General features: G+C 37.3%; 1 protein-coding gene across 10 annotated transcripts in view; it reads left to right on the top strand.

Annotated features, from left to right (window-relative positions):
• Positions 1 to 26,605, top strand: part of POT1 (protection of telomeres 1) — an 80,935-nt gene that overhangs the window by 39,050 nt on the left and 15,280 nt on the right. For 5 of the 10 annotated variants that reach the window (XM_018067981.2, XM_018067975.2, XM_018067974.2 and 2 more), the window contains 9 exons: positions 1,187 to 1,347; positions 4,069 to 4,157; positions 5,251 to 5,295; positions 5,739 to 5,895; positions 10,665 to 10,870; positions 11,902 to 12,037; positions 14,443 to 14,537; positions 16,106 to 16,197; positions 18,386 to 18,739. In XM_018067981.2, the coding sequence (XP_017923470.1) occupies positions 1,187 to 1,347; positions 4,069 to 4,157; positions 5,251 to 5,295; positions 5,739 to 5,895; positions 10,665 to 10,870; positions 11,902 to 12,037; positions 14,443 to 14,537; positions 16,106 to 16,197; positions 18,386 to 18,655 (1,251 nt within the window). In that variant the 3' untranslated portion in view covers positions 18,656 to 18,739. Of the gene's footprint in view, positions 1 to 1,186; positions 1,348 to 4,068; positions 4,158 to 5,250; positions 5,296 to 5,738; positions 5,896 to 10,664; positions 10,871 to 11,901; positions 12,038 to 14,442; positions 14,538 to 16,105; positions 16,198 to 18,385; positions 18,741 to 19,502; positions 21,413 to 26,605 lie in introns of those variants that run through there. The other 5 variants (XM_018067980.2, XM_018067978.2, XM_018067977.2 and 2 more) reach the window with 3 other exon arrangements.

Raw genomic sequence — 26,605 nt, 5'->3', positions numbered from 1 at the left:
GTTAAAGCTGAAATAAGACTTAACAGACTTGACTGCTGTAATATTAATTTTAATTGAAGTAAATTTAAAATAATTTATCATTTATATAGGATTATTTAAAAAATACTTAGAATGAATACAAATCCAGGTTGTTGAATGTGTGTAGCTTGCCAGCTATCCAAGTGGATCTTAGGTTACATATTTTAAAAAAAATATTTTAGTAACTGTATAGTTAAGTCTCCAGATTATCTGCCTTTAGAACCTTGGATTTGATTTTATTTGTTTGGTTAGATGTGTGGGGGTTTTGCGGGGGGGATAATGGGTATGATATTTTGAAATAAAAACAGAGTTATAAAGGTCTGTTCAATGTTCAGATCTCCATGATTTTATTTTTTAATAGGTATTTGTTTTAAGTTAGCTTAAGTCCCTTTCTGTAACTTAACAAAACTGTTTCAGAAAACACAAAATAATTTTAAGCAAAAGACGAAGCATATTCTCCGTGTACCTGAGGAGAAGATCTAACGAAGTTAGGAAGAGTGCCAAAATGTTTCAGTTTCTAATATGTATTGCCTTTTCTTCTGGTGCTAAAAAAATGTTATCTGTAATGTAAGTGTAAGATCGGATAAAGAAATCTGAGTAAACAGATGTGTTTGTATGTACACCTGAAGAGATAAAAAGCTGTGCATGATGATGGACATGAGGTCAATTGCTGAATGTGGCCATACATGAACAAATCACAGGACTTCGGTCCCCAGAGGACTGTGTTCTGAAAATAGAAGGGAAATTAAGCCCTCAGGAAAGAAATGTATAGACTGTCTATACATTTGAAGAAATGTTTGATCTGTCTTCTGAACTGTGTTTGAGAATTAGATTTATTAAGAAGGCTTATGCTGGTTCTGAATCACCCTTTGCTGTCAGTAATGTTGTCTGATAAAGCAAAATAAACAGGTCACCCAGAGAGGTTTTGCAGTCTCCACATTTAAAAATATTCAAAACCCAACTGGAGACAACCCTAAGAAGCCTGCTCTAGTTGACTCTGCTCTGGGTGCAGGGGTTGAATGAGGCAATCTCTTCAGGTCAGGAGATTGTTTAACAATCTTTAGCTGTTATGTGATTCAGTTCAAACAGGGAAGAAGCTTTATGAGGCCTAGAAGCCTAGAATTTTCCGCGTAAACAGCTAGCTTTGTGCTGTTTTGTTTTTTTTCAGATTGGAAGTTTTCTGAGAATTTACAGCATTCATGCAAAACAAGCAAGTGCTGATAATGAAGATGTCTCGCATATAGAATTTCATCTTCATGGTGGCACCTGTTACGGTCGAGGAATAGGAGTCTTACCAGAAAATAACCCCGATGTTAAAGAACTAAAAACGTAAGTTTTATGTGTAGGTGCTTTGGGTTTTTTTTTCCTAGGTCATTCTTGAAAACTCTAGGCTAATGTAACAACTGTATAGTTTAGTTACAAACGTATCTAAGAACCAGAAACTCTGGAGCAGAATATGTCTTTAGCACCACTAAGATGAAGAGTATTTGGAGGGATAGGTAAATAAAGGCTATTTTTTCAAATTTTGAATATAGTAGGTATCAAGATTTCTATTTTATAGTACTGTAATAATAAATTCTGGCCATATTAGCATACTTACTCTGTATTATGGTGGCATATAATCTTCTGAAGACAAAAGCCTTGTTTCAGCAAATAAATTAAGCACATTTTAAGCATGTACATATGTGTTAATTGAAAGTGGTGAGATTTAAAGATGTTCAAAATGAAGCAGATAATTTACATGCCTTACTGAACTGTGATATATTCATAAGGAATCAAAGAATCATTTAGATTAGAAAGGACCTTTAAGATCATTGAGTCCAAATGTAAACCTTGTCCAAGTCCGTCACTAAACCATGTCTCTAAATGCCACATCTACACATCTTTTAAACACCTCCAGAGATGATGACTCCTCCACTTCATGGGCAGCCTGTTCCAGTGCTTGACAACCCTTTCCACGAAGAAATTTTTCTAAATACCGAAACCTCCCCTGGCACAGCTTGAAACCATTTCCTCTCGTCCTATCACTAGTTTCCTGAGAGAAGAGGCTGACCCTCACCTTGTCATAACCTCCTTTCGTGTAGTTGTAGAGAGCAATAAGGTTTCCCTTCAGCCTTCTTTTCTCCAGGCTGAACAACCCCAGCTGCCTCAACTGTTCCTTATATGACTTACTCTCTAGACCCTTCACAAGCTTCGTTGCCCTTCTCTGGACTCACTCCAGCACCTCAATGTCTTTCTTGAAGTGAGGAGCCCAGAAACAAACTCAGCATTTGAGGTGTGGCCTCACCAGTGCCAAGTACATGGGACAGTCACTGCCCTGGTCCTGCTGGCCACACTATTTCTGATGCAAGCCAGGATGCCGTTGGCCACCTTGGCTACCTGGGCACACTGCTGGCTCATGTTCAGCCCACTGTCGACCAGCACCCCCAGGTCCTTTTCTGGTGGGCCACTTTCCAACCACTCTGCCCCAAGCCTGTAGCTCTGCATGAGGTTGTTGTGACCCAAGTGAAGGACTCAGCACTTCACCTTCTTGAACCTAATACAATTTGCCTTAGCCCATCAATCCAGCTTCTCCAGATCCCTCTGCAGAGCCTTCCTGCCCTCCTGCAGATTAACACTCTGGCCCAACTTGGTGTCATCTGCAAACTGGCTGAACCCTCAATCCCCTCGTCCAGAACATTGATAAAGACATTAAACAACTAGCCCCAATGCTAAGCCCTGAGGAACACCATGAGTCACCAGCCACCAGCTGGATTTAACTGCATTCACCACCCCTCTCTGTACCCAACCATCCAGCCAGTTTTTTACCCAGTGAATAAGCACCTGTCCAAGCCATGAATAGCCAGTTTCCCTGGGAGAATGCTGTGGAAGTGAGTGTCAAAGGCTTTACTAAGGTCCAGGTAATCTACATCCACAGCCCTTCACTCATCCACTGACTGGGTTACTTTGCCATGAAAAGAGATCAAATTGGTCAAGCAGGACCTGCCTTTGATAAACCCATGCTGGCTGGGCCTGAAGCCCTGGTTATGCCTGATGCCCTGCTCATGCCACATGATGGCACTCAGTATGACCTGCTCCATGACCTTCCCTGGTACCAAGGTTAAACTGACAGGCCGGTAGTTCCCTGGATCACCCGTCTGACCCTTCTTGTAGATGAACATCACATTTGCTAACTTCCAGTCAACAGGGATCTCCTTGCTTAGCAGGACTGCTGATAAATGAGGGAAAGTGGCTTGGTGAGCACTTACACCAACTTCCTCAGTACCCATGGGTGGATCCCATCCAGTCCCATAGACTTGTGTATGCCTAACTGGTGTAGCAGATCACTGATCATTTCCTCTTTGATTATGAGTGCTTCATTCTGCTCCCCATCTGTATCTTCCAGCTCAGGGGACTGAGTACTCAGAGAAAAACTGGTCTTACTATTAAAGACTGTGGCAAAGAAGGCGTGAGGTACCTCAACCTTTTCCTCATTCTTGGTTGCTATGTTTCCCCCCACATCCAACAAAGGATGGAGATTTTCCGTAGCCTTCCTTTTGTTGATGATGTATTTGTAGAAACTGATTTTGTTGTCTTTCATGGCAGTAGCCAGATTAAGTTCTAGTTGGGCTTTGACCCTTCTAATTTTCTGCCTGCATAACATCCTTTAGTACTCCTGAGTGGTCTGCCCCTTCTTCCAAAGGTTATAAACTCTTTTTTTCCTTAGGAAAGGCTAAGTCACCAAAGTCCATATTCCTTTATCAGAAATTCTGTTTCCAGTAGTACATGTTTCTTTTTGGCACTCTATTGTGCTTAATGTTCCAGAAGTGATTTGGAAAGGAGTATCTTATCTGCATCATTAATATAATTCCCTGCAAATTCTGGCTCAACTGAGTTTTATATCTCTGCTGGAACCCTTATGAGTGAACACTATACCTGTGTATTGATAATAAATAGGTATCATATAACTGTCTGTGTAATCCCATTATATATATGTGTGTGTATGTGTTGTGTATGTAGATATATGAAAGATTTCTCTAGATTATAAAATATTTAATCATTTATTTTTAGATTCTTAGAATCTGTGGATCTGGCAGACAGTCAGAATATGGAAAGCATGTCTTCAGTGGAATTAGATGACACTTATAGCGATTTTACGGGTAAGAGCAATTGGTCTTTCTTCTAACAGATATATATGGTCAAGAAAAGGTCACAGTTACTGCTTCTCTAAGTATGTAATGTTAATTTCACATGCAAAGCCTTAGAGAATTATTTTGGATTATTAGACTGGAAATTTTCATTACCCTATCTTTCTGTCTCCCAGCCTTTCATATTACACGGAAAGATACTTTCATAGGAGGTCGTGAATAAATTCTTAAACACAGATGGTGTTCTTAATCATATTATATTAGATCACAAAGCAGAGTTATGTAACTACCTTCCTCTAGGATTCTTCAGGGACAAACACTGAAAACACTACTGAACAGCAGTGTGTTGAGGAGCCCTGAAGTCATTGGATGGAAAGCTGTGTCAGTGGCAGAGCTGTAAGGTGCAGTGCCATGGAAAAGTAGCATCTTACAGACAGTTTTACAGATCCCATATTATTCTTTGAATGGCATTTTTAGCCCAGGATAAGAATAACTAAAAGAGAATTAAACTCTAAAGGTGGTTGGACATAGCCTCTATCTTTGCTTCTAGCTTTTAAAATCCTGTGTTACTTAGCAATTATTAATGTATTGTGCCTGGATATTTCTAAAAGAATGTAAAAGTCAAGAATAAATAAATACTTCATGTCCAGTCCATTACTGCAAATTTAGAAAGAATTTTGCTCTTATTTACTGCACTCTGTGTGTGTAGTAGAGGTTGTTCAGAGGAGGAACCAGGCAGTCCATTAGAATAATGTTTATGTTCTTGTCCCAAAAGATTGCAAGGGATGAAAACAGTTTATGTTAGCAGATCATTCACAGTATGCTTTTGAAAAGTGTTCATTTGATGAGCATTAGTATTTAATGTATATGTTAACTTCCACTCAGTATATTAACTCTTGATATGCAATGTTTGCCTCCTGCTTACTCTGCTTTTTTCTTTTGCTGTGTTATTTTCATACATTATTGGGATTTCCATTTTCCTCTGTTCAGCTTTTGGGTTTGTGTGTGTATCTATCTGCCTATCTACCTACCTGTTTTTGTGTGTCCACATAATAAAAAAGAAAAGAAGGAAGGAAAATAATTAGGTAATTCTTCTTGATTTTAGATCATGAATCGCACTTAGAGAGATGTCAGCAGTTACCTTTTACAGGTAGGTAACATTTTGACCTAAGGTGAATTTGAATTTTGCTAAAGAACAAAACAGTTTTGAGATATTGTCTCAAAGGCTGAAATAATCTTTTACTTATTGTAGGAAGAGCTATTCTAACAGTGTAAGTGTATCTATGTTACATTGGTTTTATTTGGCCTTTTAAGGAATAGAGCGTATTTGTATATTCTGCTTTCATTTGTTTTTTCTACATGTTGAATTTCTGGACCCTGAAGTACACCATGCTCCTGCAGCCTGTTTTAATTTATCTTACAGACTGTAGTAACATGTTGTATTGATAAAACTGAGGCTGCAACTGGGAGGGAAAGAAAAGTTGGAAATTAAGGAAAACTGCAAGCCTGCAATTGCCATTTCCTGTATTCTAAATATTATGGTGTTTAATAGGTATGCATGGTGCTTTTTTGTGTGTGTGTATTGTTTTGCAGTATTAACAGATCATCAGGATTTGGATAACACAGAACTGAGAACCATTATGAACAGCACAGCTCCTCAACAGTATCGCATTAGAGCAAAGCTGAGAACCTATAAACCCCAGAAGCTCCATCAGTCTGTTAAACTTCATTGTTCCAAATGCAACTCCTTGTAAGTGTTTCACGCAGTATAAGTAATTAGGAAATGTTCTGTATGTTTTGGGCTGCCTAGATTTTCAGCACGTTTTTATCTTTTTTTGTGTAAAATGAGCTGAATGTAATTGAAACTCACTGATAATAGGGAGGAAAATTTTAAATCATCAGATGAGTTCCATTTATGAATCCTTTCAGTGCTCTCAAGACAATGACTTTTCTTTATTTTCAAATGCAGCAGTGCAGTTTTTCCATACCAAAGTTGTATTTAAGTACCTGTTTCTTACTTGCAGTTTTAGAATAGGATATGCAAAGAGGTATGATAGTCTCCAAGTGAATGAGTAAAATATCTTTGACTAAAGTGCATCTCCCAGACAAGGCATCTTTCCTGGATCCAGAAATATCGGAGAAATCATAGAATGGCTTGGATTACAAGGGACCTTAAAGATTATCTTGGTCCAAACCCCTGCCATGGGCAGGTATACCTTTCACTAGACTGGGTTGCTCAGAGTCTCATCCAGCCTGTCCTTGAACACTTCCAGGCATGGGACATCCACACTATTCACCTTGTTATTTTTGTCCTTTTTTCTGACCTGTGTGACTTCACTGACCATTGTATCATTGTTATTTCCCCTTTAATGCTGTTTGTCATTGTATCAAATAATGCTCACCTATTTTTGATTAAACTGCTGAGTAGTATGCATTGAAGTGCTATCCATGATCATCTGTATCATTTTTTTACCTGACTTAACATCAGTCCCAAACAAACAGCTTTATTGTTACTGATATAAACTATTGCTTTCTTTAATGATGGCACATTAGCATTCTCCTAGCCTTTTGTAAATTTTTGCACAATCAAGATTTATCAGATGCAAACATCACTGAGACAAGAAAATGGCCCTGCTGTCCTTCTCTTAGAGCTTTTGGATGCAAAGTATGCCTGCAGCTTTAACAATATTTGTCCTTATCAGATATTCATAATGTAACAGAAGTACTTCAGCATCTTCAGAACATACAAGGACATGGACTTTATTGCTAATTATAAAAAGGAGATAATTGTCTATAATAACTATGTCTACCACTTTTGTCACTTGTTTATATATTTGTCAAATCTTTATAGTAATAAGCAGGTACAACTGATAGAATTTTGTTTGTTCTTTATGAACCTTATCACAAAACTTTCCATAAATATTATAGTCTTTTTTTATATTCTTGACTTGTTAGATCTTTCTTTCTGTTCGAGTCATTTCCTGTTACACATATTGTTACCTTCTCTTTGCCACAGAATTAGGACGGACTTTTAACTACATAGATTTCTGATGGTTTAGTAAGCATATTTACTGTTACCACCATCCTGCTACTGTGATAAAACTACTTGCAGTGCTTTTGTAGATATTTAGCTTCTCTTCTCAACTGTGTGCATCAGGTGGAAGCATTCAGTGAAATATAGTGGGACTGTACTTCAGCCTGGATTGAGTAGATTAAGAGACCCAGGAAGGACACATGATCCTTCTCTCTTACATATTCTTCTGTGGCAGAAGTTGTTTCATGTTTTAGCGTATGCTGAAGGGCCTGACTGAACAAAGTTCAGTGCAAGCTTGATCCTCTAAACTTTATCCAGTAAGATGCATATATGCTTAGGGTATAAAATCCTTGTGAGAGATGTGTTTTTAATGTTTTTAGACCTTGGCTGGAAGCCTCTTTGTAAATAGCAAAATACCAATATAGGTGGATGTAGTTTTATTCACGTATCTACTTTATAGAATTTTCAACCTTTGTGTGTAGCTTAGTTCGAAAACAACTCATTTCATTCCTGCCTCTGAGGGACGTCTTCAGACAGGCTGTGGAAGCTGGAAGAGTTGTCTGGACAGATGACCTACTGTCATAGGTTGAAAAAGGCTTTCCCCCTGGAGTTGGAAAGTAGTTAACCCCAGGGGTGGTGTTCTTGGTGTTGAGCCAATCAGCGGCCTTGCGAAATTAGCATATTACAGGCCGAAAAAAGAAGACTGGGTACGTAGCTGAAAGGAGAGGCAGCCACGGCTTGAGACACCACGCGTTAGAGCTGAGGGGCCAGCGAGCCCCGCTGGGGGCCAAGGCCCCCAGCCCCCGGCCGGGACCACAGGAGACCCAGTATAGTGTTAAAACTGGACCGGGTGCCGTGGCCAAAGGCTGGAGGGAGTTTCTCCACTGCGAGTGGGCAGCAGAAGACACTGAAGCGATGGCAGAGGCAGCACTGAATAGAGAGCTGTGGTTGAAAGCCAAGAAGATAGCCGGAGAGCAGCAATATGGCACAGAGCCAGGCTGAGAGACACAGAGATGTCCTGCAGAGAGAAAGCTGGCAACAGAGCAGAGAAAGCTCAGCAGAGACTGTTTTGGGGTAAGACTGAATTACATCCCCAAAACCCTGAGACCTCCTTGGAAGGAGAGGTGGGCTTCCAAATTTGAAGGGAGTCCTGAAATGCAACAGCAGCTAGAGAGAGAGAGAGGAGCCGAGAGCTTGGAGGCATCCTGCGAGCTAGACCAGGACGGTCAAACCAAAGAATGCAGGGGAAGTGCCCCCTCCCCACCACGGAACAGAAGAGCTCTGCTAGAACACTTGGGGAAAGAACTGAACTGAAAGCCCCTAAAACATTCTGACCTGGGGGAACTTGACCCCCCGGGGAAAGGGACTTTGACGGAACACTTTGCCTTCCTTGATATGACTGTGGTGAGTTTTGTCCCTGCTTTGCAGTTCACGGGTGAGACCTTTGGTTAGAGCCGAAGGGCTGAGAGAGAGACCCCTGTGTTGTAATGAAGAGAAAGAGAGATTTTTTTCCAACTACGACAAATTGGAGCTGCTGCTTTGAAGAGGAAAGATTGTGCTGCCATGAAAGTAAAAAAGACTTCTTCTTTCCTTCTGGACTTCTATGGAGAGAAGGAGGGATGATCTATATATATTGTTTTACCATAAGAGATAGTTAGGATTGTTGTGTATATATATATATATATATATATATATATATATATTATAGTATTTATTGTGTTAGTAATAAATTTTGATGTAATTCCCCCCTGTTGGTAGTTATGCATGTCTGAAAACTTCTCTCACACTGAAGCAAATAGTGGAGAGTTTGAAAATTAGATTTTTGGAGAGTCAAACTACGACACCTGCTATGTTAGGTCCATTGCCTTTACGTTTAAATTAGTAATCCAGGAACACAGGCAGAAAGAAAAGTTCGTGTGAAGAGCACTATGGTCAGGTTTGGGAAGATCTCTTGTTTGCCAGTTCTGCAGTCATTGCAGAAGAATATCAAAGTTTGGTTTCATAGGAAAGAATTGTTCTATTCAGTGGTGGACGCAGATGCTCTTGGGTTTGAAAGTGAAATCATCAGGATAATCTGCAGAAGCAGTAGCTTATGGCATTTTTTCTTTAGCTCCACTCTAAAGTTTGACACCTACTTTCTTGCAGTGTTTTATGAAATAGCCCATTTTTGCCTTTTTTTTATTGTCCTTTTTGTCACAGTTTATATTCCACCTGAAGCCAGCGGGTCTGTTTTGCTTAGGAAAAACATTCTAGTGCTGCTTAATTTGTGTGCCAACTGCTGAGTTTTTGCCTGTCATTGGTAAGTCCCTTAGCTGCTCTCCATGTTTTATCACCAGTCCTGGATAACTGGGGAGGTCCCAGATGTTTGGAGGTTGGACAAAGTGACACCCATCCTCAACAAGGGCTAGAAGGAGGATCTATGGAACTACAGGCCTGTCTGGAGCACAGATCCTATGAGGAATGGCTAAGGGAGCTGGGATTGTTTAGCCTGGAGAAGAGGAGGCTTAGGAGAGACCTTATCACTCTACAGCTACCTGAAAGGAGATTGTAGCCAGGTGAAGGTTGACCTTTTCTCTCCGGCAGCTAGAGACAGGATGAGAGGAAATGGCCTCAAGTTGCACATGGAGAGGTTTAAGTTGGACATTAAAGAATTTCCTCACAGAAAGGGTAATTACATACTGGAATGGGCAGCCCAGGGAGGTGGTGGAGTCACTGTCTCTGGAGGTGTTTAAGGAAAGACTGGACATAGCACTTGGTGCCATGGTCTAGTTGACGTGCTGGTGTTGGGTCATCAGTTGGACCTGATGATCTCAGAGGTCTTTTCCAACCTTATTCATTCTGTGATTCAGTAATACTGGTAAAAAGTGAATGGCCTGCATTATCACTTCTCTGTGAATGACGAGCGGAAATGCACGAATAGTGCGCTCTAGCAGGACAGGAAAGAAAACTGTGGTGTGGAGTTGCAGATTTTCCCTTTACAGTACTTATGTGAAGCTATTCTACTCCTGTCCTTTTTCTTTTTTTTCCCCCCCTCAGTATATGCAAAGTCAAATAGACTAAAACATAAACCTTGAAATTGTATAAGCTTATACGGCCTTTTCTCTCTGAGGAAGTGGTATGCAGTTGTGTGGACTTTAGGGCCCAGCTGAAGTCACATAAAGCTAATATTATTTGGTCTTCCATGGATACATATATGTGTGTGTGTGTGTGTGTGTGTGTGTGTTGTGTGTGTGTGAAGTCACTAGGCTACTTCTGCTTCTAGGTAAGTTGGCATATAATTTAGCGTATTTATTAACATGAAAATTCACTATGTACTATACAACTCTAAATGTTTAAACTGATAAAACAATGAGGATATTTTTCCTGTATGTACTTTAACTCTCATGACTGTATTCTAATATTTATTTGGAGTAATGTCATCCTTGTAGATCGATTTTTAAGGAGAAGCTGTTAGAATTTACTTACTCACTTTGGAAATGTTTTAGGCAAGAAGTTCCAGATGGAGATGTGTTTGACTCTATTTTACAACGCTCTGCCATGACTGCCCCAAACCCAGAATTACACAATACATCCTGGTATGATTCTGTAATGTGGACTACACAAGACCGGAAGCAAAGGAAAATAACTATCCATTTCGTAAGGCATGATGAATTGCTTCAACAGCCTGAAGACACCTTGCTTATGATAGAAGGTAAGGTAGATTGCAAATACACCAGTTCTTATGCCATAATGTCTGCTCTGAGGATGTACAAAGTGAAGATATGTTGAAGTTGTATTCTGTGTAAGTAGTGGTGATCCTAAAGGCGTCTTCAAAGAAAAGAAAAACTTCCCTGGAACTGTAGGTCACTGTTGTGCAAATAAGAAAGGGTAATCTTTGAAGGTTTCGTAAGATGCTTGTATCTATTTTAAAACTAAACCTATACGTTTATTGTTGATTATGCTAAGAATTTATTTTTTTCTGAGTTGTACTTATTGTTTTTTCAGTTCTGATTTAAAAACTCACCGAGTCTTCTAAACAAACCTGGTTTTAGTATTGACATAGAGAAGTTTTGAAAGGCTTCTGGTAATACAAGCCTACAATTAACTTTGTCAGCCTCTGGATGTCAGTGTTGTTTCAGATTAATAGAGTTTCTCTTACTGTGAGTTGTTTTGGTTTGTTGTGGTTTTTTTCAGATTTCCTCAGAGAAGCAAAATAGCCACTGATTTTTAAACAAAGCAATTTAGCAAGAATACTATTGAGGAATTTTTTAATATAATAAAAATAATAAATAATTGCAAATAGTCCCATTCAGATTTAAAACAGTCTTCGATTGTGCTCAAGTAATGGTGTGAATAAGCAAATGTAAGTCAGGTGGTCCTTTGTATAGGGGTCAATGACAAAACCCCTTCTGTTTTCTGCCTTGTTTTATAAAATTGCTAGTAAAATCATAGGAGAAATATATATGAAAGTGATGCTAACTAAATACAACTTCTTGGTTACAGTGATAGCTATGAGGAAGATATTAAGGCATGTGCTTTTATGAATGTCAATCTTTGATTCTTTATTGAGTCTGTTGTTGATTGAGTAAGAGTGAAAAGGTATTGGGCTATTTTTTGAGTTTTCAATGGATCTCAGTTATTATTGAAGGTCCTGAAATCAGTATCTAATCAGCCAAGAAATACAAGTTGTTTGATTTATTTGTGATTACAGTTTAAGAAACCATGTTTTTCTATTTTTAATAGGTGGAACACTGAAAGAAGTCTGGAAGCTTACAAAAAGGTTTAAGTGTGTTATTCCTGTGAGATCCACAGAAGTTGATCTGGAATTATTAGATCTTTCAGCTCCTTTTCTTATACAAGGGAATGTAAAATATTATGGGTAGGTTAAAAGTATTTGTTGATGTTTCAATAGTTGCAGTAATAGATACCATTTTCTTCAGTAATTCAGTCTACAGTGCTTAAGGCATAACTTACCCAAAGATTCTTTGATGCAAAATACATAACATGATGTGCAGTACCTAGTACCTAAAGTACCTTAATCTACCTCTTTTAGTCCAGGTCTTCCATTTTGTCGTCTCACTTAAAGTCAAAACACATGTTACTTTTAAAACTGTATGCTGGGATGGGTTTTTTTATATATTAAAGTATAGCAGATAATATTTAAATAGAGACCCAGAAAATTATCTCAGGCTGTCAATCTACATCTCATTCTCTCTCATTCTTAGTGTTGGGAAAGCTTGGGTTTTGGAAGAAGTAAGGGATTTTGGACAACCTATCCTTACTATTTGTCATTTATTGTGATCCTCAGCACTGCAAAGTGCCTTACCTATTTGTGGGTGTCATTCACTGTAGAGACGACTTAACAGGTTCTGAATTCCACAGTTCCAAGGCTGTGGAATACAGTACATACATCTCGTGTGGTATCTGTGATCTGCTCAATGAGCACCAGCAGCAGTGTGTTCTCCCAGTACTGCCCAGCAGCATGCAGTTACTGAGCTCAGAAATACCAGTTACTTCATGCAAGCTATTGAGTCCTCTCTCTCAGCAGTCCTAGTAAGTTCAAGCAGAGCACAGTGCGGTGGGGCACTACGTCAGGTCTGTAGGCAGTAAAAAAAATTTCTGTGCAGAAATATTGCATGTTTCATGTGAACCCTAAAGTTTCCCATAAGGGCCATCCATAAAATGAATACAGGTTATTATTTCTCTTTGTCATATATTGTTTTCCCCTTTACAGATATGACTGTCTACAGCTTTTTTAAATAAAGGCAGTACGTGGGTACTCCTACTGGGACAGGATCTTCACCAATACAAAGTATTTCCCCTTGCACTTTCATAATCCATATATTTCCCCAGCTACTCACAGCTCACCTTCAGATGATGTTCTCTCTTCAAATGGCTGGATTGTAAAAGTAAATGCTTTATAAGATATTTCATGATTGTTTATAGGATATTGAGGAAGGAACCTCACAAGGATGCTGACATTTCAGAATGATGTTTCATGTGCTTTTTTTATCAGTGGCATATAATTAGCAAAGTCTAAAAAAGATTCTGTATAGTAGAATAAATTTATATGTGTGTGCATGAGCATGTATATTCATTCGTGTATATATATAAATAGACACACTTGCAAAATTCACAGCTAAGTTACTTTATTGGAGTTTGAATGGGTTTTTTAAAGGAAAAAAGTGACTTAGCTGAGCTTGACTTTATATCACTGAAGCACAAGTAGTTCTATTGATTTTTATGACATGCTTTGCACATAATTCTAAAAGATAATAAATGTTTATTTCAAGTTCTAACTGTAATATAGTAGCAGAGAAGCTTATTTGGAAGAATAGTTGTTTTATAATTTTATTCCTTGAGGGAAATGGAAACAGTTCTTCAATATTTTCGTCCACTTGCAGCATTTGCTATGTCACGTGTAAAATTTATAATTATTGGTGTAAATACACCAGTAATAAAATAGATTGTTCTAATAACTCATAGTTAATATTCTCAACATAGGCAAAGCCAAATTTCTTCTCAAACCCTGTTGTGGTTTTAGAGTGTGCTACAAGTTCAGATTCATTCCTGCTTCTGCAAACCGAGAAGTAGTGAATATGAATATATGTTTAGCAATGTAGTGATCTTGGAATCATAGAATAGTTTGGGTTGGAGGGGACCTTTGAAGATCATCTAATCCAGGCACCCCCTGGGAAGGGACACCTTCTACTAAACATGGTTTCTCACCTCCATCTATCCTGGACTTGAATAATTCCAGGGATGGGGCATCCACAGTGTTTCTGGATAACCTGTCCCAGTGCCTCACCACCCTCATTGTAAAGTATTTCTTCCTTCTGTACAATCTAAATTTACCCTCTTTCAGTTTAAAACTGTTGCTCCTTGTCCTGTCACTATAGGCCCTGGTTAAAAGTCTCTCTCTGTCTTTATTATAAGCCCCTTCTATATATTGAAAGGCCACAATAGGGTCTTCCCGGAGCCTTCTATTTTCCAGGCTGAACAACCCCAGCTCTCTCAGCCTTGATGTGCAGTTTTACTCCTGTCTATTCACGGAGTTGGTCTTTTCCAGATTTATTTCTTCTCAGGGATATTTCAGAAACAGCATTAAGGGTTGATGTGGTCTAAAACTGGTGTGTGGTAAAATAGTTATTTTAAGCAGCAACAGAAATACTTTTGCACTCCCACTGTGTAAGAAAATCAGAATAATTTTTTTTCTATGCAGAAAGCTTCTAGTATAAATAGATAAGTGTTTGGTTAGTCTCAATATCTTATTTTAAATGGTAGGTGCAAGCAGTGTTCAGCTCCAAAGCCTATTGAGAGTCTAAGTTCCATGGCAGCAGAACAGCGACCATCATGGGACCCAACTGAAATAGCACAAGGTCAGCTGACATGATACTGTCCTGATATACCTTGATTCTGAAGTGTTTATGTGAAACAGTTTTGTTTGCAGTTCTGGGCTGCATTTTTTTACAGAAAGCATGTAATTTATGGTCACATTGAATATAATGATGTAAAACTTATTCACCTTTTACCAGTAGAAATAACATATTTACTTTTGAAACTGTTGCAGTATGAATTAAAGGATTTTATATGTTGACTGATTTCTTTTACCGTAAGTATCAGTAGTAACACTTATCATAGTACAGATGTCATGAGTGCTTGGTTGCAGGTTGTTAAACTGTGTATATACTTGCAGTCCTAGAAGTTAGTCTTGCTTTTTCTTTTGAAGGTAGAGTTTTTCTGACCTGAACTAAAGGGAGTCTTAGTTAATGACTCGTAAAAGTTAGACTTTTATCTTCTGTAAGCCTTAGGCTAAGCATATTCCAGAGAGTCTGTAAGAAGTAATATTCAAATTAAAGGCACTATACCACAATATTTATGTGTGTTCCATGCTTTGTGTGTTCCTTGTGTTACTATATGCAGTCAATATGTTAAAAAGCTGGAAGTGGAGCTTAAAGTTTTACAACACATTAGGGAAAGAGAATGTTTTTATATTTATTGATTCATGTTCTAACATATTGTCAGAATATCTAGCAGTACATAAGTTTGGTAAAGATTTTATAAAAGAAAAAACTATTTGAGCAATAAAGTGATTCTATTAAATAAGCTGTTATAATTGTATTCTATTATATAAATGTAAAGTAATATATAACTGGCAGTGATTGACATTTAATTCTCAAAGTGAAACTAGTATTGATTAATGCCTCCTGACATTTACGCTATTTTATACATATTATTCTTCTATCATTTGTGTTTTCAGACTAAATTATAACCTGCAAGTATATCAGATCAGTTGAACATAAAATGACTACCAGTTTAAATAGGTGTACCCAGAAAAGAGTGATACAGGGTTGTAGGAACTCTGTATGTTTAAGTTATTTTATGTTTGCAGTATAACAGTTACTGCTGCCAGTGAGAGAGACTATAATCGTTTACTCTAAGCTGGAATACTTTCAGAACTGTCAGCAAAGTTTTTTTCTGAATAAAACCACCTAGTAGCTTTTCCGATATCATATGAAACAAATTTTTTTCCTCAGAAGATTGTTTTCAGGTGGAATGCATTCTTATTATCACTGAATTAAGAGCACCTCTCTTTTAATCTCCCTTGGATAAAAAAACAGGAGTAGGAAAATCCTACAAAGGTAGGATCTAAGATCCAAGCACATACTAGCTTTTGTTTACTAGTATGAGAATACATACTTAAAAATCTGTATGCATTTTTATAGGTTCATCTATTACAGTGTTTACAGGCAAATTGCAATGTGGTCTTAAAATACAAATGACATTTTACTGTTCACAGCCACTATGTTTTGGTCTGTCAATTTATACTTTTAATGAGAGTATTCAAAATCAGTTACCTATAAAGGAGGAATGTTGTTAACTTGAGTTGTTATAGTTTGTCTTGCGTATTCACTCCAAGAAACATAAATTTTTTTTTTTTCTTCAGTTTTAGGTATTGAACTTCTTCAGTATGTGTTTGTTATGAGGTTTACTCTGGTTGATGGAACAGGAGCAATAAATGCATACCTTTTTGATTACGTAAGTAGATCTAGGTAAAGGTAGACTCTACAGATTATGTGGGTTTGGTTTTGATTTGTTTTTAAAATAGCAAATGTACATACACAAATATTCATTATATGTTACCTGAAGTGGTTTTTTGGGGACAGTTAACAATGCTGTAATGCTGGTAATACTGTACAGAGTGTAGAATATTAAAGCATAAAGACAAAATGGAAGCTTGTAGATAGATTATTTGGTATTTCCATAGATTTTCTACATTCTAATGGCTGAATTTCTTTATTATTGGCAATGTTAAATTATGCAACCTGAATGCTGTGTGAATGATGAGAGTGTTTCAGGATTTATGCAGGTAACTTCTGGATTAGTTTAAAATCTCATTACCTCTTTTTTAAACTCTCAGTAGAATCTTTCCATTCAGTAATGCTTGATTTTTTTTTTTGTTTCATATGACCACGAGATAAAGGGGCCTTCCTTCCCTAGGCAGAACTCTGCTACATCTGTACGGATATTTGTCTTTTATTTCAGAAGCAGTTTATTCAACTACTTTATTAATCTTAGAATTAACCTATCTTCAGTTTTCTGTGAAGCTACTTAAGACCATTCCTGCTAACTGAGACACTGAAGAATGGACACACTACAATTTGGGTGTGACAAAATGGGACAGAAAAAGAATTTAGTGGGTTTTTTTTCTGCGCTGCAGTACTGTTTAATGTGTATATATCTGCATATTTTCCACCATTATACTAAATGACTTTGAATGGGACTTTGAAGAGAATACTTTTCCTTGTTTAATTTTAAGACTATAAGTAAAAGTAATATCAGGGAAAATATAAGCATGTTTTCTTAAAATACACAATGTATTAACAGCAAAGGAGGTCAAAGACTGCAATCACCATTTCAGGTAGTCATCATTTCCTTCTACTGACCTTTTTCCTTTTTATATTGGGAAACTAAACTGCAAAAGGAAGGTGGGGGGAAAGATTTTAAACCATCTCTTGATGCAGAATTCAAAAAATTTCTACTTCAGGGTGGCTCACATTCTTATCAGATACTTCTCAGAACTACAGTTTAGCTGCAGGAAAAAAAACACAATTTCCTCTGCAGTGCCAGCTGCTCGTATTCTTGCTGAAAGGACTTCAAAGACAAGCCAATACCTCCCAAGCCTCAACTCCAGTCCTTTAGCACCACCTAAGAAGGAACTGGGCTGCTTTGAAGTGCAGCTGTACACTAGCTTCCAGTTGCACTTCTGTAGGAATACACTCAGTTCTTTTATTTCCTTCTCTCTTTATAGGAGAAGTCAGTGAAGGAAAAAATAAAAAAGTTTTGTAGTGAGAAGAATTGGAAGAGTGAAAGGAAAAAGCAGTTGTCTGTGTCAGTTTTGCTGCTGGATTATCTGCTAACTTCTGATCAGTGCCGTTAAACATATACAAAAATTATACAAAGGGAAAATTATTCTGTATTTGTATCTTATAACAAAAACGACAAATTGCCATCAAAAACCTTAGCTCACTCTGAGAACTTATAAAATTATGAGCCTTTAGAGATACTAAATCTGGTGACAAACTTGGAAAGAATAAAATTGGAGTTTTGTCAGTCATACTTACTGCATGTGGTTTAATAATACACAGAAAATGTTTATTTAATGCTTTAATGTTCCATTCTTTATTTGATGTCTCCATTCAGAAATGTACCCCACAGTATAAGCCTTCCTTCATAGTTTCTGAAACTGTCAAAAAGTGGAACTCACACTAAGGGAGCTTTACTGGTATGAAGCCAGGTTGCAGTGCCCCTTGTTTTCAAGTGACTTTAGTCCTCTGAATATGTTCTACTCACTGCAGTGAGGGACTGTTGAGGGGACTGGCCATCCTCTCCAGGATTGTCTGATTATAGAGATTTATGAGAAATATCCACCAGTTATGTATAGAGACCTACATGTGTGCTGTCAGGGTGGCTGTAATTCCTGAATACTCTGTACTTAAATACAGACTACTAATTTTTTATAATAATTTTTTTATTAATACACTGTACTGAAATGCAGACTATTAATTTTTTCAGTTTGTTTTTTTTCTGTATCTGAACAGTTTTTGAAATTAGATTATTCTTATGTTGCCTAATTTTAAGCTGCTAAAAGAACATACAGTCAAGGTCCTGGCTAATGATTTCTGACCCCTCTTTCAACACCTCATACTTATCTGTTCTCTTCCAGGAAAAGTTTTTCCAAATTCCTGCCTCTGAAATCCTAACTAGCAGTTTTCTTCAGGAAAAGATGCAGATGACCATGAATATGCTCTGTCCTCCAGGAAGAAGATTAGGTCAGTTTGCCATTATTTTTAAAGGGAGGTGGGGTGGGAAGAGAAGGGATCCTTCAGCCTGCTACTGTATATGCGACGTCTTAGAATTCAACTTATGCACAGGCAAAACTCAGAACAGAGAAATACTGGAGTCTGTAAGCAGAGTTCCAATTAATTTGTTCTGATACATTTCTTTAATATTGTAACTCCCTTTGAGAAAGAAAAGTAATGAGTCAGTAAATTCTCATGTAGTGTGCAGTGATGTGTGAATACAGTCATACCTGTGCAGGCACTAACATGTCATTTGTATTCATATGGAAGTTAACTAGAACACCCTCTTACTGAATGTTGCAACGCATTAGGGAAGGCTGAAAGGAAATTCAGTGTATGGCATGTGCTTTGGGTGATACTCTGCTTTCCATTGCACATGTTGATTTAGACCATCCCTTACTACAGGAAACATCCATGGAAATTGAGCAAATACTTAATCCGAATCCATTCACAGAGCTTTTTGTGCAGTGTTTGCGTTATGAGAGAACGTGGCTCTGCCTAAGCTACACATGTCCAAGGTAGCCGGTTATGTGGTGCAGCTCCGACCTCCGGAGCGTACTCCCAGTACACAGCTGTCAGTGACCACTGCAGCCATGCTGCAATCTTTACCCTGTTGTAAAGATTGTAAAGGATTTTCCCTTTGCGACCAGTGAAATTGTCTCACTGAGACACAGGGAGATTAATTTTTATTATTGGAAAGCCTTTACATATATATTACATACTGTGGTACAACTACTGGGTCCAAGTGTTTTGGGAGTTGCTGGGACAGGGAGGGCAAGTCATGAAAGACTGTCACTGAACGCCATTTCAGATATTGATGGAAACTTTGGGGATACCAATTGGAATGTCAAAGTTAGTAATTAATTTTTCTTTCTATTAACTATTGTATGCATTTAGATATCATAGTTAAGATCCTGCTCAAGTTGTCTCTTATAAAAGTTAGAAATGAGTATTGAACAGTAATTTGGGTTTTGTTGGTAGATGACTTGCCATGGCTGGAATGCTTCATCAAGTCCTATAATGTCAGAGATGCGATGAAACATCAAGTTTATTACCAAATTTTTGACACTACAGTTGCTGAAGATGTTGTATAGTCATGTGTTGCTACTAAGAAGTAAGCCAGTAAGGAATTTTTGGGGATGGTTGGGATCACAGACTGTATTAAAAGAAATCTTTGTTCCTTTCTCAGAAATTCAAGCTGTGTGTATGAATTTTTAGTTTGTGTATGAATGTGAATTATGCTTTGATGTATTTACATACAGCTTTGTGATGCGAGGGCAAGTGGAGGTGCTAAGCTTTTCACTGGAAGCTGCTTGGCTCAGGTTGATGGAAGCAATCTAGTACTCATCTATCCTTCAAAAAGGCAGTCTTGAGGTTACTGTAAACTGATGAGTTTTACTCGGAAAATCTAGTCAGAATTATGCTTCTTGTTATTTTTGTATAATGTCAGCAAAGATAGAAGGAACTTTTCAGTAAACTCTTTCAGATTACTTTGTGCAAGCCTATGTTACTGTTCTCAGCCAGTTTGGCAGGGAGATTGTTGGTTTTTAGAGACTTCTTTGATTTTGCACTGATGCGTACATTTAGACAGAACTCATCCTCTTAAAAATACTGAGGTAACTGCTACTTATACCAGTTACTATAGATTCTGATGGGGTTATGAGCATAACCATGTAATAATTATCACTGAAATGAAAGTCAAGTCATGAAAGTAAGGTAGTGTAAAATTGTTAAATGAATATTGACATTTGGTAGATGGTAATGACTTTTAGGGTGGCCCTGTTGGGTACCAAAGTTGGTAGCATGCTTATTAGCTGGGTCTGTGTTTTCAAAGGCTCTCATGTATCTGGCTAAATGTACTGTCAGATTGCACTGCCTAGATCTGCCTTTTCCATCTTACGTAATCAGATTGTGTGACTAAATTTAGAGATACAGAATTGATCGAGTGCTATCATGGATTGAAAATTCTGCGGGACTAGAAAAGTGACTTGGTTGTTTTCCTTTGCGTTCAGAAGTCCATAGAACAAATTCAGGACATTTTTCTCCATGGATTTTTACACTAATAATCCATGGAGAAAAATGTCAAATCAGATGCTTTCCATCAGAGCAAAATTACTTAATATTTAAACAGCTGTTTTTAATGAAGTTCAGGAGCAAGATGGAATATCTATTTGTAAGTAGATTATTATTTTGATAGTAGATGAATTTTTTTTTCCTTTTTCAGGGATGTTTAGTAGATTATGCAATTTGTCATTTAAAATTTCATCAGATATTTTCTGATAATTTTCTGATTTCTGGTAATTTTCTCTAAAAAATTATATTGGGTTTATATGTTGTGAGCCAGGAGATTGTTCCTTATTGATTGGTGTATAGGCAGAACCAATATTAAAAGTGGTTAGTGGATATCTCCTTTAAAAATTCTGAAAAATAAAACAACTTTGGACTTGAACAAGCAGTTTACCAAAGAGTCTACAGACTTATGAAAGTTCACCTGAATATTTGAATAAATGTATCAACAAAAATAGTTACAGCAAGTTACTAAATGATTATTTTAAAACTTTGGACGCTGGCCACATCCAGATAATTTCAGAAGCTACGGGTTAAATTAAAGGCAATCTTTTTTGCTTTTATTGTATATAGTGTATGAAAACAGGAATTTTTATTTTTCTATTTTTGTTAACTCTGAAAGCTATTGGTATTGTACATTTTTTTCTAAATAAATCTTTGTAAAGTAATAAATGAGAATATGTTTTGAATTTTGGTGTAAAATCAATATCACCATGTACCTTGTCTGAGATCCGTGCCCGAAAACTCTGCATATGCATCACATGATTTTTTTACTATTGAATATTGTGTTAAAATGCTTAATAAAGATATCTCCAAATATTAAACTTTTCTTGTACTTGACTTTTAGTTACTAGTTCGTAACTGTGAAAACTTTATCATCAGTAGCCATCATCTAACCAAATGCTCTAAATGAATGTTTATGTAGTTTGTTGGATTGAAAAGTACACATTTAATTCTCTTTCTAATTAACAATTGAAAATTATATATTTGGCAATACTAAAGATCACTGTATAGAAAGGAATTAATGCACAGACATTGAAAAATATCTATATCTCATTGGTAACCTTTGTATGGAGAGATGGGACTCAGACCTTAGTTCCCTATCCTGGTCAGCGCTGAGACCTGTGAATATTTGACTGAGGGGTGGAAATCCTGAGATTCTTTGTCCTAAATTTGCAGCACTGACAGGCTACGGTTTTGAAAGCTGAGAATCTCAGGCAGCAATGACTTTTTGCCATTGCTAGCAATCTCCTTAATTACAAAAAAAAGTCACATTTCCTTTGGTGAGTTTCTTGACCAGGTATATGATTTCAGTTTCTAAAGACACTCAAAAGTTGAACCAATAGATCAGGTTAATACTGGTACACTAAAGTCCAGTGAAAACTCCAGGCATATGTTCCTGGTTTCTTATCTTCTTTCTCCCTCCACATACATCCCAGCATATAGGGTAACTGAATCAAAATGTCAGCTTCTTACTAGAAATGGCAAATATGCATGGAATATGAAGTCTGTCTCACACAGCAAAATCATCACAGGTAAGGGGGAAGAATATCTGATTGTAAATGAGAAGCTGGGAGGGAAAGTAAAAAAATTTGAAAGACCAATAAAGGAACATTAACCCATACTCTGTTCCAATTACACAGGTAAGTGCAGAGAAATTGATAAAATTGTAATTTTTTTAAAAAAGGATTTTCAGAAACAGAAAGGAAAAAATAAATTTGGAATAGTATTTTTAGGGGTGCCTGTGCAATTGGGCTCCTTGAAGTCAGTATTTTAAGGGGGTTTAAAAGCGTAAGATTGGAAGTCTCTCCAAAGTCAGCTGAATTTAAGCTCCTGGATGTGTCAGACTCTCGAAACTCCAATTGAAAAGACAGAATGTAAATAAATAAGAGACTGTAGAAACAAGGAGGCATTTCTGGTAGGTTACCTGCTGTTCAGTGGAGATTGAACTTTCTCATCAGTTTCTGCAGTTATGGGATCCAGAAATTTACAGGCAAGGCTTTGAAATGCTTAAATACTAATCCATTGGCTACTGAGCAGCAGGAAGCAGGATTGCAAGAACAGTAGAGCCCACAGGCTACAAACTGAGGTTTGCAACAGAAGGAAGAGAGTTTATTGTCTTAACAGGGATGAGTGCTTAGCTCTTCAATACCACAGTGTTTTAGATCACAAAAATTTATGCACATTAAGTCACTTTTTGGCCAAAGCCAAATGTGAAACTGGCAGGAACTGGGGTACTGCAGTAAGGGGCAAGGCCAAATACTGCCATGGAATTGTGAAAAAATTAAGCAAATATACATGCTCAAGTTCTTCAGGTGGAATGGGAGCACTGCAGAAAATTTTATTCCGTAGAGGAGAGAAAAAAATTTCAAATAAGAATTTACTTCAGATAAGCATTATTTAAACTGTACTGAACAGTGAATGTTAAGAATTGGAAACAAAAAAAATTGTTCAGCAGAAGATGAAGAGAGAAGGAAAGAACAGACAAAAAGAGGTAGTAGTCTCTTTATGAGACAATTTGCTGCCACTCCTGTTCACAGCATTTCCTATACATGAAATTCCTAGTGAGAACTGTGGTTTGTGGAAATATTCATCTAATGAAGGATAACCAGATCCAAAGTGCTTGAAAAATATAGAGCAGAATTAGGCTCTAATTCATATTTGTAGTAAAGTTACGGATGGACTTCACCCCAGAACAATCTGCTACAATGTGTTTTTCCTTCTTGTTTTCTGCTGCAACATAAATGCCTACAGAGGTATCTCCTTAAAACTGCTGTTTTGTTACCATTTCTCTGCATATACCGAGCAGATTGAGAGTCTAGGAATAAATCTACATTTAGTAGATACTTGTTTTAATTTGAATTTTTGCTAGTAAACTAGGAAGAAATATACTAGATGTGGAAATATGTGCCAGAGAGGAAAAAATTATTTTTTTAAATCTCCTAACTGTTCTATTAAACACAAAGCTTTAAGCACGAATTTGTTCTATACCTTTTACTGTGTGTGTGTACACCTGTGAACTGACACTGTTAAAAGAATACAGTTTTGTGATGTACAAGCTACACTTTTAGAATTGAGTGTGTATTTAGTTGTAATTTCAAAAGCCAGCTATCTGATTTATGGAGCTGTTACTTCACTGAAAGGAATTCTCTGGATGATGCCAGTTTATAAATGCTGCTTGAATTTTGTGGCTAAAAGAGCAGCAAAACTGAAACTGAAATCTGCTGCTGGAACAGATTTAACTACAGATTTTATTTCTTTCTTCAGTCTACAAATGAGCCATTAAGCAACTCAAAGCCCCTCTGAAGCAAAGTTTGAAATGACAAATGTGATCAGTTACTGGCAGGGTGTGTATTTACCAGAAGGGCTCTTTATTGTTTTTAATGGGGGTGGGTGAGGGGCTTGCACCAGACAGCAGTCTTTAGTGCTGCTCTTCTGTAATACATTCATTGGATGCTCCATCATGGGGGATACTCTTTTCCTAATACATTTACTGGGCTAAAGATATGAAATCCTATTAATAAAAATGAAACTGTTGCAGTGATTGAGTTTGACATAAGCCCACAATATAAGGAGATGTCAAAGACCATCTAGAGATGCTGCCCTTTGGTCTTCCTTTCTGCAGAGGTGCCCTCATACCTGTAGTGGTGTGCATAAGGTCTCACTGCCCAGAAAACTGCAGTTGTCTTAAAGGGAAACAACAGCTTCCATTTGCTGTTTTTTGTCAAGAGTAAACCAAATAGCCTTAAAAATAACGAGAAAGTGAAGAATTGCTTTTCCCCTACATTTGTTAGCAATGTGCTGTGGCTTGGGTCCTTCAGCAGGAAAAAGAAGCAGAAAAAGCTTGAAAAGTTTCATTTGAAGGGATGAGAAGGGTAAGAAGTTATATGTGAAAGAACAGTTCAGATTGAGGAATGAACCTTAAATATGTAACATTGCACTTCTATAAATCAGATGTTGTACCTTGAAAATCCTGATGCAGATCTGTTGACTGCTATGCTCTGTATGATTTTATATATTTATGATCTGATAATGAATAACTTTTTGAATGTTATTCCAATCTGTTGTGATTAACTAGAGTAATTCACAATTATGTTTCTAAACAAGTTTAATTCCTCTCAATCCACTTACCGGAAATTGGTTTTATCTGAGCTGAGAGAGGTCAGTTTGTTTTTCCTTTAAAAACTCTGGAAAAAAAAAAAATTGGCAAAATCACAATATTTGTCATTCACCAAGTGCCGTGGCTTGCTCACATCAAATCATTTTTTCTTGCAAGAATGATATTCCACAATGATACCATGTAACTGTATCTTTTCACAGTAAGCTTACCAAGGCATTGTAAAAATAGCAGTGGTTTTCAAAGCTCATTTAGCTCTTCTGTAAGGCCTGGAAAAATGCGAACATCTTTGGCCTACTTTTCAGTCTGGGTAAAGAGGGAGCTGATCTGATGTGATGGAGCAGGGAATCCTGAATTCCTTTCTTAGTGGCTCTGGCCAAGGTACTCAAGCCTCATTTTAAATATTGAGGTCATTGGCTAATATGTGTCAGGAAAGCATAGAACTGTACCAAATACTCCTGTCAAGAACATGTGCAACAAGGCAAATCAGAATTAGAAGTCAATTCAAATTGAAACTGACAGAAGGAAAAATGTGACTGTGGTATATTCTGCTTTTGGTAATTCAGCTTTGGTAAAGAATCTTGGTCTGAACCTTAAACCAAATAGTAAATAAAAACATCATCTGATGAAAAGCACAATTAAACTGCTTGCTCAAATAGAGCAGAGACCCCAGAAGAGGCACTGTATTTAAAAGTGTTTTTTTTTCTTTTGGATACCATACAAGAACTTTATACATAGCATAACTTAGAGAGATATATATAACAAATTCACAGGCAACAACTGCATGTATTCAGTATGTATTCAACCATAATTATATGTGTAGTGTCTTATCTTGTGCACTGCAAATAATGTATGCATCTCTGAGAACCATACCTTTATTGAGATAAGAGTATTGGAATGCACTATCCAAGGGACTCATCAAAGCTGAGTCCAGATTCCAAACCTGACAGCTGTCAGTGATGGATGAATCTGTACCTAAGAATTCCAGTGAACAAACTGGCAAGCCCCAGCCCCAACTGGAACACCATGTAGCATGCCATGACCCAAAAGGAGGAGCTCATCTGGCTCTGCAACAGCTGCACTTCCCAGCTTCAAGAGGGACATCACATTGCTGTCACCTCCTCTATAATTTACATCCTTAGTAAATCATCTATCCAGTTTTGAGTGTCTGTGCCTTTGTTATTGAGATCCCAAAAGAACTGGCACCTCTTTGGTGTAAAACCATCAATTTTCAAACCACATATCAATACTCTTCTGTTGGTCCTCAAATTCATTCATAAAGGTTGAATATTAAAAAATGCAGCAGTTGGTCTAGACCAAAAGGAGAGCACTGACAAGTTTAAAACAGAAGCAGCAGATTAAATCACTTTAGAATAGCTGTGTCTAAACAGTTGCAAAACACATATAGACGAGTGTGCATAGAGACAGTTTGTACTGTAGTTATATAGCCCCTTAATTCCTCCTTTTCCATTTGTGCCTAATTCCAGGGTTTATTTTGTTGTAAAAGAAATTTCTTCTTGGTGAAAAAATTACTTTTATCCAATTTTTCCTGGTCAAAAAAATTACATTTCCTAACTTAGTGTAGGGAGTAGAGAAAAACAATTGCCAATTGGCACTTTTTGAATGTTGATAAGCTTATTTTTTAAGAAGACCGTAGAGAATTAGGTGTTGTAGCAGACAGGATCAGTAGTAATAGATATATTTTCTATCAGTACCCCAATACCCCAGTATTTCATCACAGCCTGTAGTAGGGGGATGGGCTACATGCAGCATTCTCACTGCAGGTAAGTGAAACAGTCTCAATGATGTTATGACTTAGTAGTATTTTCTTAAATTTACATCAAGCCAGGAATGGACCAGTGCTTCCTGACTCCCACATTAATGTCTTGGCTGAAAGAAC

Source organism: Manacus vitellinus, unplaced genomic scaffold, assembly GCF_001715985.3.
Source record: "Manacus vitellinus isolate BGI_N305 unplaced genomic scaffold, ASM171598v3 scaffold_13_pilon, whole genome shotgun sequence".
In the NCBI taxonomy this organism is placed as follows: domain Eukaryota; kingdom Metazoa; phylum Chordata; class Aves; order Passeriformes; family Pipridae; genus Manacus; species Manacus vitellinus.
The sequence above is the reverse complement of the archived record's forward strand: the minus strand, read 5'-3'. Positions and strand labels throughout refer to the sequence as shown.